At 36.9% G+C, this 13,031-nt stretch overlaps 1 protein-coding gene across 1 annotated transcript in view; it reads left to right on the top strand.

Annotated features, from left to right (window-relative positions):
• SLC30A6 (solute carrier family 30 member 6) overlaps nt 1-12,024 on the top strand; it is a 40,688-nt gene extending 28,664 nt beyond the window's left edge. Inside the window, exons 12-14 of the mRNA XM_059188678.1 lie at nt 837-884; nt 1,884-1,952; nt 8,501-12,024. Of these exons, the coding sequence (XP_059044661.1) occupies nt 837-884; nt 1,884-1,952; nt 8,501-9,001 (618 nt within the window). The 3' untranslated portion in view covers nt 9,002-12,024. The remainder of the gene's footprint in view (nt 1-836; nt 885-1,883; nt 1,953-8,500) is intronic.
• Nucleotides 12,025-13,031: the final 1,007 nt, after the last annotated feature.

Genomic DNA, 13,031 nt, shown 5'->3' with positions numbered 1-13,031 from the left:
CATATTTATAATACAAAATCACAAGCTAAAAATATTTTGCCTCTAATGTTTCAAGTGAAAACAGTGTTAATTAGAAATTGTTTTTACATATTGATTTTCCCCCAGTAAATGTGCTTTATCTATTTGTAATCTGGTTGCAATTGTTTTCTTATTTCCTGTTTTTGAATTAATGAGACTTTTTGATTTCAAACTTAAAATTCAAGATGATAGATTACTATATATTTAAACAATAGGAACACCTATAGACAGGCACCTGAACATAAGTTTCCCAGGGGTGACATGTTTGTAAGCACTGCTTTTCCTTCTGTCTTACCTCATGCCTTCTCTAAAACTTAGGGGTACTAGCTCCAGCTCCTGAAGTAGTAATAACAATAAGATAATGGTTGTATGGTACTTTGCCATATACAAAAGTTTTTTAGTTGGTTGCTTGATTCTTTAAAAGGGTTGTTTGGGTCTAGAGATAATGCTTCTCTGTGAGATAAAAAGTAAGTATGGGCTGATTCTTGATATTGCCCCACTAGTGGAGCCTACTGAAACCTCTCTTCACTAAATCATGATAGGGCTCTTGTCATACAATGTAAAGTCTAGTATAAGCCAATCTGTTAGTTTTAGGACCACAATGCAAGAGAAATTTTTTTTAAGATTTTATTCATTTATTTGACAGAGAGACAGCAAGAGAGGGAACACAAGCAGGGGGAGTGGGAGAGGGAGAAGCAGTCTTCCCACTGAGCAGGGAGCCCGATGCGGGGCCAAGCCAAAGGCAGACACTTAACGACTGAGCCACCTGGGCACCTGCAAAACTTTTTTTTATGTGTTTTATTTTATTTTCTCTCTAGACAACACCACCCCATGTTATTGGCCAGCTGGACAAACTTATCAGAGAGGTAAGATGAAATAGTAAATAAAATCATTTTAATTTATAATTAGAGGATGGAAAGAGTGGATACAAATAATATTTTATTCAGTCCTACCTACATTTTATTTTAGGGGAGTTTGTATTATTTATAATAACATAGTAGGAGATATAATACAGTGACAAAAGTAAAAAATTTAAGGGATTGCTCAGCCTGGAAACTTGAAATAAATGTGTAAGGGAGGTACTGGTCTAGAGACCATACTACTAGCTTTCTAAATGCTATAGTTTTTATGAGTCTGTGTTCAAATCCAGGACTTTGATTAAGTCAAAGGCCACTATTATATATTGATTGATTATTTCACCATGTAACACATTGATCTGTGAGTTTAAATTTTTTATTTTATAAATATCTACCTCTTTACTAATGAAGGAATAGATAATTAAATTATTTGGATTTTGAAATATTTGAAATATTTCAAACTATTGGTTGTTGGTATCACAAAGGCCACTTTTACCAAGATAACTGGCTACTTGTCTTAGCTAGTGAAGCCTGTGTCTTTATACCAGTGGGCCATACACTAGATGTCTGGTCTTAGAATTTCTTTTTGGCCCACGTTCAAATAACAGTCTCTGTTGTGCAGAAACTTGTTAAAAGGGAATACAGAGAAAGAAATAATAGAGAAACCCCCCTCCCAAAGGGAGGAAAAATCTAATACTGCAAGTGCTGGGTATAAGTATATGACATATTGGCAAAATGAACCATACATTGCTGAACAAGGTGGTGCTGGGGATAGGTGGTGAACACCTGATTCTGAAGGAATTGGGCCAGACAAGAAACAGAATCCAAGGTTTTGGCTCACTACCAAACAAGTAGAAATGATCGTGAGTGGTCTGAGACTTCTCTTGGCTAATGAGTGTCCTCATGCAGAGTTTGACCATGTCATTTCTAGGCTTTGATCAAGTCCATAATGTGACTAACTGTGTTGGATATGTCAAATACAAACCCTATTTCTTTGTTTTTGATTAGGTATCTACCCTGGATGGAGTTTTAGAAGTTCGAAATGAGCATTTTTGGACCCTAGGTTTTGGCTCATTGGTATGTTTTCCATATTAATTTAGATAATTTACAGTGTAGTTTATAATTTTTAAAACTAAAAAAAGCATTTCTTTAAATTTTTTATAGTCTTTGATTACCATTTCTGTTCAATAGAGTCTGAAATGTAGATGGATTCAGTAACCTAATTGACATTAATTGAAGGATATTTTTCTTTTTTTTTTCCTTTCACACTACTGTTAATGATCTTCATACTGGGTTGTCCAGATAAGATAACTCTCTAGTCACACATTTCTGGATATGAAAATATCTGAAAAGTAAAAGGTACAATTTTTTAAAATTATGGTTCTGCTTTTGGAGATTTTGCGAATATGTTAAAGAGTTACAATAACACAACTTGCTTCAGCATAAAATTCCATATTTTTTATATTAACCTTAAAAAGAAAACCAGTTATTTTACTAGCAAAAAGTGGATTTATTTGGGAATAGAGAATTGCAGTTTGGCACAAGCAAGCTAGAGCAAAACCATAGGCAAGTCTGAAGAACAAAAGAAAGAATGCTCTTTTATAGAGGGAAGGGGGGAGTTATAACTGAAAAATCCAGTGGAGGAAACTGGGAGTTCAAGTGTTGTGGCTTTCATTGCTGAGTTGCGACAGTCTCTCATTGGCTGGGATGTTGTGGGGGACGAAGGAAAGCCTCCTTTCTCCTGCTGATATAATAAAGTCGTAGCTAAAATAGTATGGACTTGACCTCTCTTCCTGTTGAGTCTGCAGTTGACTAGGGCCGGTAGTGCCTCGAAGCCCCTCCCTTCCGGCTTCCCAACTCCCATTTTAGTAAGGTTTCTTTTAATTAATTTTCACAAATCCACTTTGGACCCATTACCAGAGAGACTATTATGGCATGGTTTCATTCCTGTCAGAAATAATGAGGAAAATACTGAAAAGTACTCAGAAAAAGACTTCTTTTAATCACTGTAATACTTTCATGTAGAGAAACCTGCTATGACATTTTCTTATTTATACCCATATATGTACTCTCCTTAGAAAATGAGACTTTGGGGCGCCTGGGTGGCTCAGTGGGTTAAAGCCTCTGCCTTCAGCTCAGGTCATGATCCCAGGGTCCTGGGATCGAGCCCCACATCTGGGCTCTCTGCTCAGCAGGGAGCCTGCTTCTCCCTCTCTCTCTGCCTACTTAACCTCTCTCTGTCAAATAAATAAATAAAATCTTTAAAAAAAAAAAGAAAGAAAAGAAAATGAGACTATGCTGTTTATAATTTGTTCTTTTCACATAATATATCATGAACAGTTTTTCTGTGTCACTAAATATTACTGTTGTGGTCAGATTTTTTTTTCTCTTAAGTGTGACTTGATCTTTGCCTAAATGCCCAAAGGTTTTTGGGTGTTTTTTTTTTTTTTTTTAATCCTGTAATTTCACTAGACTATGTTTTGGTGTTGGTCTTTCTGGGTTAGTTACTCTAAGTATGCAATATATCCTTTCAATAATTTTATTTCAAAAAATTTTTTTAACTTTCAGGGAAGTTTTCTTTTATAATATTTGTTCTCTTGGTTGTTGGTGTTTTTGTTTTGTTTTGGTTTGGTTTGGTTTTTGTTTTCTTTGGGAACTCCCATTTCTGAAGTGGTTGTTTTTTTCTTGTATTTCTTACTGTTTCATTTCTGAGGTTTTCTTTTCTTTTTTTTAAGTAGGCTCCACGGTCAAAGTGGAGCCCAATGCAGGGCTTGAACTTATAACCCTGAGATCAAGACCTGAGCTGAAATCAAGATTCATTTGCTTAACCCACTGAACCACCCAGGCACCACTCATTTCTGAGGTTTTCTAATGCTGATTTATGTTCTTGTTTTATGTCTTTCAGCTTGTTTTGAAAAAATTGCTCTAGTTCTTACTCGTTCTCTTTTTTCTTATAATAACTTTGTGCATGATTTGGTTCAGTCCTTTTCTCTTGCTCCTTTTTATAAAAAATTGTATTTCTGAACTTTTTTTAAATTTAAATTCAATTAGCCAACATAGAGTACATCATTAGTTTCAGATATAGTGTTCAGTGATTCATCAGTTACATATCACCCCCAGTGCTCATCGCCACATGCGTCCTCCTTAATCCATCATCCAGTTACCCCATCCCCCCATCCACTTCCCCTTTCCACAACCCTCATTTTGTTTCCCAGAGTCAAGAGTCTCATGGGTTTTCTCTCTTCCCAATTTTCCCTCCCTTCCCCTATGATCCTCTGTGCTATTTCTTATGTTCCACCTATGAGTGAAGCCATATGATAATTGTCTTCCTCCGATTGACTTATTTCACTTAGCATAGTACCCTCCAGTCCCATCCTCATCAATGTAAATGGTGGGGATTCTTCCTTTCTGATGCCAAACTTTAAAACGAAGAGTGGTTTAGAGTAGTGTGTTTGAATTTATGGTTCTAAAGCTCCCTCTTCTGATGAGTCTGTGAAGTGAAAATTTTCTTTACCCTGGTTCTTTTCACCCTATTTGTATCTGAATTTGTTTCTACTGTGTTGCCCAATTTGGAGTCTTTATCTTTTGTTTCTGCTGTGTTGCTCAATTTGAATTTGTAGGTTCAGAAACAATTTGTTTGTTCTTAACCTCGGGCTTTATAATGGGAGTTTTGCTTTGGCTACTTTGGAGAGCTCACAGGGCTTAGGCTGCTCCAGCTCTTCTTACCACAGACTCTGTGTACTCACCTACTATTGAAATGTGTAGAACCCTGCCCAGTTTCCCAGCTGCCTTTTTCAAATTTGCTGTCCTAGATTTCCATTAAGTACAGGTTAGCTGCTTTGAGGTTTTTAGGTCAGTCAGATTTCCTGTCACTTCCTCCTCCGCAGACACTGATACCTTGCAGGTCTTAAGCCTTGTGATTGGGGTTCCTTAGGGGAACCATGTTATGTTGGTTTTTTTTTTTAATAGATATCGTCCATAGGATTTTGGATTTAATATCTTAGTTTCTCTGTTTTTGGGGGGATATTTGGGGGATTTCAAAAAAATGCCACTACTACTGCTGTTTTTCAGGAATCCCAACATAATTTTTAATGGCTTCAGTTTTGTTTTGTTTTTAAGATTTTATTTATTTATTTGACAGACAGAGATCACAAGTAGGCAGAGAGGCAGGCAGAGAGAAAGGAAGGGAAGCAGGCTCCCTGCTGAGCAGAGAGCCCGATGTGGGGCTCAATACCAGCACCCTGAGATCATGACCCGAGCCAAAGGCAGAGGCTTTACCTGCTGAGCCACCCAGGCGCCCCTAATGGCTTAAGTTTTTACATTATATGAATATGCCATCATTTATTTAATTGATCCCTAATGGACAAAGTATTATTCCATTTTTCCCATATAGAAAGAGCTGGGATGAACATTTTTGTGGAATAGTCTTTGCACAAACTTGTGATTATTCCTTAAGATTAATTTTTTAGAAGTTGTTTTTTTGAGTCAAATGATATTCATATTGGGGCACCTGGCTGGCATGTAGAGCATGCGACTCTTGATCTTGGGGTTGTGGGTTTGAGCCCCAGGTTGGGTGCAGAGATTACTTAAAAATAAAATCTTTTTTTAAAAAAGGGATATTCACATTTTTATACTTTTGATATAGCCAAAATCACTTTCCAAAAATGGCTATACCAGTTTACATTCCTTCAGAAATGTAGTTCTTTTTTTTTTTTTAAATTAATTTATTTATTTGAGAGAGAGAGAGAGAGAGAGAGAGCAGGAGGGTGGGTAGAGGGAGGGAGAGTCCCCAGCAGAGTCCGCGCTGAGCACAGAGCCCAACAAGCGGCTCGGTGTTCCTGAGATCACAACCTGATCACAACCTAGACTCAGATGCTCAATTGATTGCACCACCTAGGCACCCCCAAATGTAGCTCATTTTCGATCATTCTTTTAATTTTACCAATCTTAATAAAATAGTAGATAAGTGTTTATTTAGCTAGGTGGCTTATAAACACAAAGAATATAGTCACCCAGCTGTTCAGAACATGTCTGCCTAACCCTGTACCCATGTAGTGCCTAATTAAGACCGAGGACAAAATAAAACAAGCTTGTAAGCTGCCAAGAGTAGTTGTCACAAAAGCCATAAGTTAATGCAAACACAACCATCATAGCAGACTTTGTTCAAGCTCCTGCACGGAAATGGTTTTCACTTATTTTAATTACTTTAATTTCCATAGCCGACTGAAAGAGATTACAGTGTCTTTTATAGTTTTGTCTAGTGATGGTAGGGGCCAAGAAAAGGGAAAAATCAAAGATGACTTAATTTTTAGACATGGTTTGTCTTTTTTTTTTTTCCCCAAAGGTTTTATTTATTTATTTGACAGAGAGATCACAAGTAGGCAGAGAGGCAGGCAGAGAGAGAGGGAGAGAGAGGGGGAAGTAGGCTCCCTGCTGAGCAGAGAGCCCGATGCGGGGCTCGATCCCAGGACCCTGAGATCATGACCCAAGTCGAAGGCAGAGGCTTAACCCACTGAGCCACCCAGGCGCCCCAGACATGGTTTGTCTTACAGAAAAATAATAAACTAGAAGTCAAATTGAGGATTATATTTTCTTCACCTTATGATTGACAGTAACTCTCTCACTACTGCTAAAGTCACAGATTTAGACACATTTTAATGAAATCAACTACTTGGCTAATTTATATGTACTTTATTCTTGGTTATATATATTTTTCCTTTTTGAAAATCTGAGATCTGAGTTTATCTAAAAATCAACATTGAATGTCTGCTGGACTTTTTTTTTTTTTTTTTTTTTTTAGAGCAAGAGAGAAAACAGGGAGGGGAGGGGCGCAGAGGGAGAAGGAGAGAATCCTAAGCAGGTTCCATACTCATTATGGAGCCTGATCTGGGGCTTGATCTAATGGCCCTGAGATCATGAACTTAGCCAAAACCAAGAGTTGGACACGTAACTGACTGAAACATCCAGGTGCCTTTCTGGTGGCATTTTATTTAATTTTAGTTACTATATATTTTTCACTTAAGTTTTATTATGCAAAGAGTACCTGATTCTTAGAAAAATTAAAACATACAACTAAGTCAAAGAGAAGAGTATAAAAACCTTTAATAATTCCACCCTCTAGAGATAAGTTCTGTTACTCTTGGCTATTTTTCTGTCTCTGTGTGTTTTAAACAAAATAGGATCATTGTTGTACCTACTGTTTTATTACCTACTTTAAAAATGTAATGTATGGGGCGCCTGGGTGGCTTAGTTGGTTAAGCGTCTGCCTTTAGCTCAGATCATGATCCAAGGGTCCTGGATAAGTCCTGCCTCGGGCTCCATGCTTGGCAGGAAGTCTGCTTCTCCCTCTACCCTTCCCTCCTGTTCATGCTTTCTCTCTCCCTCAAATAAATAATAAACTCTTAAATATGTATATAAAATTAAGAAAAACATAATGTATGATAAATGTCTTTTTAGTAAATAGACTTCTAGCCATTATTATAATGCCTGGGGTACTCTGTCGTCATAGTAACCCAGGCTAGAAACCTTGAGATCGTCTTTGATTAGTTGGTCCATATCCCTCACCATTACATCCATTTGGGTATCAGGTTCCCACACATCTAACCCATGGGATATCATCAATCCATCTGTCCCTCTCTGATCCCACTGTATTTGTCCTGTCTCAGCCCTCTTCATTTCTAACCTAGACTTGCACTCAGTTCCTACCTGATTTCCAATCATTCATACCTATAGCTTTTCTGAACTTTGATTATTTTACTTCTGATTGATTGCTACTGTTCAAATTTCTGATTTTTAGAGTCCTCTGCTAGCATTTCTTTTAACCTTACTACCTGCTTATCTTTCTTTCCTTCTATATTCTTTCTTCTTTATTTCCTCTTTCCTTCTTTCTTGTTTTTCTCTTTCATTCTTTTTCTGCCCCCTAAAATATTTGTACTTTTTTATTAGTAGTAATACTGCTTATTCTTGTCCATATATGCCATGCATTTTAATTGCTATTCTCTCAGCTTAAAATGCCTGTCTCCACCTTTTGAAATTACATTTAACCATCAACCGTAGATCAAATGCCATCTTTTTTTGAAGTCTTCCTCAATTTGAATTAGCAGCTACCTTTTCTATCCTTCCACTGCATTTTCTATATACTTTATATTCTGCCTTAAGTTATAGTATGTCTGCCCTCCTCCTATATGTATTTCTCTTTTTAATGTATTTTTAAAAGTCACATTTTATTTAAAGAGACATAAAGAACTTCATTTACTCTTCACATTGATAATCATTACTGAGTAGTCTTTAAGAAATACTGAGATACTATATTTTCTCTTGTTTTTAAGAAAATATCGAGGGGTGCCTGGGTTGCTCAGTCAGTTAGGCAGCTACCTTTACCTGAAGTCATGTTCCCAGGGTCCCTGGATCAAGCAGGGAGTCTGCTTCTCCCTCTGCCCCTCACCCTGCTTGTGCTTGCTCTCTCGCCCTCACTCTCAAATAAATAAGTAAAATCTTTAAAAAAGCTTTTTTAAATAAAGAAAAGACCAAGTACAGTTACAACTAAATCATAAATGTTTATTTCTAATGGAATTTTCAGTGATATAATTTTAAGGATCTCTTTTCTATGATTTTGCCCCTTTTAGGCTGGATCAGTTCATGTAAGAATTCGACGAGATGCCAATGAACAAATGGTTCTTGCTCATGTGACCAACAGGCTATACACTCTAGTGTCTACCTTGACTGTTCAGATTTTCAAGGATGATTGGATTAGACCTGCCTTACTCTCTGGGCCTGTTGCTGCCAACGTCCTAAACTTTTCAGATCATCATATAATTCCAATGCCTCCTTCAAAGGGTGCTGATGATTCAAACCCTGTCACATCGACTCCAGCTAAACCTAGTAGTCCACCTCCAGAATTTTCATTTAACACCCCTGGAAAAAACATAAACCCAGTTATTCTCCTAAATACCCAAACAAGACCTTATGGTTTGGGTCTTAATCATGGACACACACCTTACAGTAGCATGCTTAATCAAGGACTTGGAGTTCCAGGAATTGGAGCAACCCAAGGATTCAGGACTGGTTTTACAAATGTGCCAAGTAGATATGGAACTAACAATAGAATTGGACAACCAAGACCATGATGTACTGTAATTTAATTTATTTTTATGAGGAATATTGACTCCTTGACTTCCAATTTATTTACTAATCCAACTGTGCATTGACTGTTCAATCATTTACTCTAAATGCTAGAGAATAGTGGGTTTGTTCCCATTACATGAAACTGATGAAACTTTATTTTTTTAAATGTATTTGGGACTGTGAGAACCTTCTAAATGTCATAGGGTTTAAATAGGCTTCCTATAGAAAGTTTGTTTCTCTAAATTTGAATTTTGCTATTTTTGGTTTTATAGTTGACTGCAGTGTGATAGACATCATCTTTACAATAAGAGGACCACTAAATGGAACAGATCTGTCACATTATTAAAAGTATAATGTTTTCCTCAGTGAAATTTATAAACATGCTTGAATAATGATACACATTTTAGGAAAGGGAAAAAATGTCCATTCCAAAAGTAAAAGTCTCTTTTATAGCTTTTCCAAACTTAATTGCTACATTTTTCTTTGAGGTCCTCTTGATTTATGTCTTGCAAAAGTAAAGCAGAATTTTTTATCAGAAATTTTAGACCATATTCTACTATCTAGCATAATTTGAAATATTATGTTTTTTTATAGTTTTTCTCATTAAAATATTTCAGAACATTTATAAATAGTCCGTGGTTCTCAAAGTGTTTTATTTTGCTTAAATGAATACCAGATCCTTTGGTAATGTGAAAAGAAGGAATCGCAGTTTTCTGACTTACATTTAATCAAATACTGACATAATAAAACAAACAAACAAAAAACACCAAACACCCAAATACTGACATAATGATGGAATTTATCTTGTCACCCTTTCATTGGTTGACTTTTTAATCTCTCATTAACAAGATATATCAAATATATTATAAAATTTGTGGAATTCCATGCATAATACGGGATTTGATATCTTTTCAAAGTTGCATAAACAATATGAGTTTATATTATATAATTTTACCAAAACATAATAGACCCTAGATAGGTTATAGAATACAGTATTGTTAGATGTGTAACAGGCAATTTCTAACTTATTTTGATTTGCTTTGTCAAAATCATAAATTGTTAACTGTGCTGAAGTGTAAGAATCATATGGATTATTTTATTTTTTTATTATTTTCCAAATGCAAATGTTAAGGACTTGCCAACATAGCAAGTATTACTTATAAAAAATATCACAAGCAGCAAATGACAAAAATTACCTGAGGTGTTTTTTGTATTTTGTTTTTATCACAAGTTTTATAACTAGAGTTTTAAAAAGGTATTTTGAGAGTGGATTCAACTTCTCTGGAATCTAGTAGTCCTGGAGACTTATGGCTTTTCCAGCCATCAGCCAGCTATGTGGAGATTTTTGTTTTTTGAAGAATTTGCCAGTTTCTTCAGTCAACTCATCCTTTTTAAAATATGAACAACATTTCCAAATTGGATTTCATGGTGGATTCACAAACATCCAAGAAGCCACCTCTGTCAAGCAGAATTACTGTCATCCTATAATAAGTGACCATGTCCCAGCTTTTGCATGGTGAAGACTTGGTCATTGACTTTAATATCTGCAATCCTGTTCAGGCATTTGACCTGCTGAAGAACTAGAGCACACACGACCTTGACTGCTGGGGAAAATGAAATGCCGTAAATGTACTATGGCAACCAGTTCCTTCTCCTTTGTCTTACATCCTCCAGCTATTAGTATACCTATTACTGGTCTACTATTACAGGGTGATTTTTCCTCCGTTGACCTCATCCAAGTGGGTCACACATGAAATCTGAAGAACTGTCATGTACTGAGTGGAGATTAAGAGGTCTGTGCTGCCACCCTTTGCATGATTTTTCCGTTCTCATGGGATTTTTAAAGTGTGCAGGCACTGAACACAATTTTGCATGATGTTAAATGCCTGTTTTCCTCAACACCTATTCAGAGGCAACACCTGTGTAGTTGTCCCACCAAAGGTGCTTAGATACCCACCTACACTAAGAAATTTCCTGTGGATTCTAAAGGAATTGGCTCTACTTGCTGAAATTCACCAATGCCAACTGCTGCAGGTGACATTGGTCCATGCGTTATTATATAACAAAGTCTTACTTGCCAAGCTCTGCCTAGCATCTGGATCTGAAAACAAGAAACTTGGCCAACACAGGTCTTACTGGTAAATCTTACCAGAGTCACATGAAACTAAACAAAGAAGTTTAAATTGACTACTTGGCCCATGGCTTGTGATTAAGAGCAAGTTCCATGGAGTGTAATTAACCCTGTCTGAGAAAATACCGTAGTGTAATACACTGTAACAGAAAAAAACACTGGGTTGGAAGTCAGGAGATTTGGATTCTGAGCCCAATGCTGCCACTATGTAAGTAGTTTGGTTACCATGGGCAAGTCATTTAACTTCTCTAAGCTTTATCATCTATAAAGTTAGGGTGGGGAGTGAATTAGTTGATCTGTAAACAATCAGCCCTACAATTTTATGACTAAATCTACAAACTATGCCCATTTTTGCTAAACAGTACTGTCCCCAGAACACCCTTCTAGTGACTACCTCAGCATACAGGCCAAGTGTTACCTACACCAACACCCAAGCCATTAATTTGAGGTGCCATGAGAATCGAGAAGGGGAACCGCAGGCTAATACCAGTTAGGTTTTTGTTTATTTCAGACTTGCCTTGAGTTAAATCTGTTAAGATCAAACAGGTTTTTCTTAGACATCTTTCTTTGTGGGGAAGGATTATTTTGGAGGGTGTTGGAGAAAAGTTTAGGACGAGTACAAAAGAATGGGCTACATTTTTCTTTCTTCCTTAAGTCTCCGAAGATACAGTTGGAATTATATACATGTATCAGCAAATGGAGAGGTCCTGAGTTTCAAGCCTCTGATTTAGGTGCTCGTAAACTGCCAATTTTTTGCTTGACTAAGGTACGCTGATCTTTTTGGGAGCCTAATCCACTTCTTAGTGGAAAGGAAATTCTTTTTACATTCCAAACTGTTTGAACCACACTGTTTGAATAAAGACATACAGGGGTTTTCTCCCTGATGTTAAATAATTTTGCCTTGTTTCTTTATTCAGTAGCTATTTATTGGTCATTTCGTTTTATTCAGCAAATACTTCCTGAGCATCCAGTACATGCCAGGCACTGTGCTAAGTAAATGTTCACACAGTATATCCATTTTTGTGACCTAGTCTTGAGACCAAAGGGAACATAAGGATAAACAAATGATCCCTTCAAGTACCTAGTAATCATACTTGTGATAAGACACAGAGCTATTACACATCTTGTCAGATGGAACTCCCTCCCACTTCCTCCTCTTCTTAGGTCTTACTTTCCTGGCATCCTCCATCCTCCTCTTTTTTTTTTTTTTTTAAACTGAATGATGAAACTAAGGAAGTAAATTTCCATGGAAAAGGCCAGCTAGAGGTCATGATGTCACACATCATCCTGTTATCAGGAAAGGAAGAAAAAGTTTGGAAAGGGCAAGTTAGGCAGACACTGTTGAGAAAGGATCATTTTTAGGTTATATAATGGATTGCCTCAGACTTTCAGACTTTTGCACTGGATGAGCAAAGATTATTAAGTCACCAGGCTAAAAGTAATGGGTTACCCAGAGCATTCATGGGCTCATGATGGCCTTTATTTACTTATTTGGCAGACAGAGACACAGTGAGAGAGAGGGAATACAAGCAAGGGAAGTGGGAGAGGGAGGAGTAGGCTTCCCGCTGAGCAGGGAGACTGATGTGGGGCTTGATCTCAGGACCCTGGGATCATGACCTGAGCCAAAAGCAGATGCTTAACGAATGGGCCACCCAGGTTCCCCTAAGTTACTAGTTTAAAAACACCTTTAGTAACACTAATATTGTCACCATCAAACTGCCACACAACATGCTTAGCTTTTTGCACAAAAGTTAACCTTGATAACACATGGCTAAGTTTCCTGATTAATGCAAAAATCCTGTAGTATTGAGGTTAAAAAAAAAAAACTAATTGCTTAAGATTCTGAAATACATTCTTGAAGGCAAGCCATCTATCACTGCTCATATAATTTCTTCCCAAAT

This window comes from Mustela lutreola, chromosome 9, assembly GCF_030435805.1.
Source record: "Mustela lutreola isolate mMusLut2 chromosome 9, mMusLut2.pri, whole genome shotgun sequence".
NCBI lineage: Eukaryota > Metazoa > Chordata > Mammalia > Carnivora > Mustelidae > Mustela > Mustela lutreola.
Note: the sequence above shows the minus strand (reverse complement) of the source record. Positions and strands in the feature narration are given on the sequence as shown.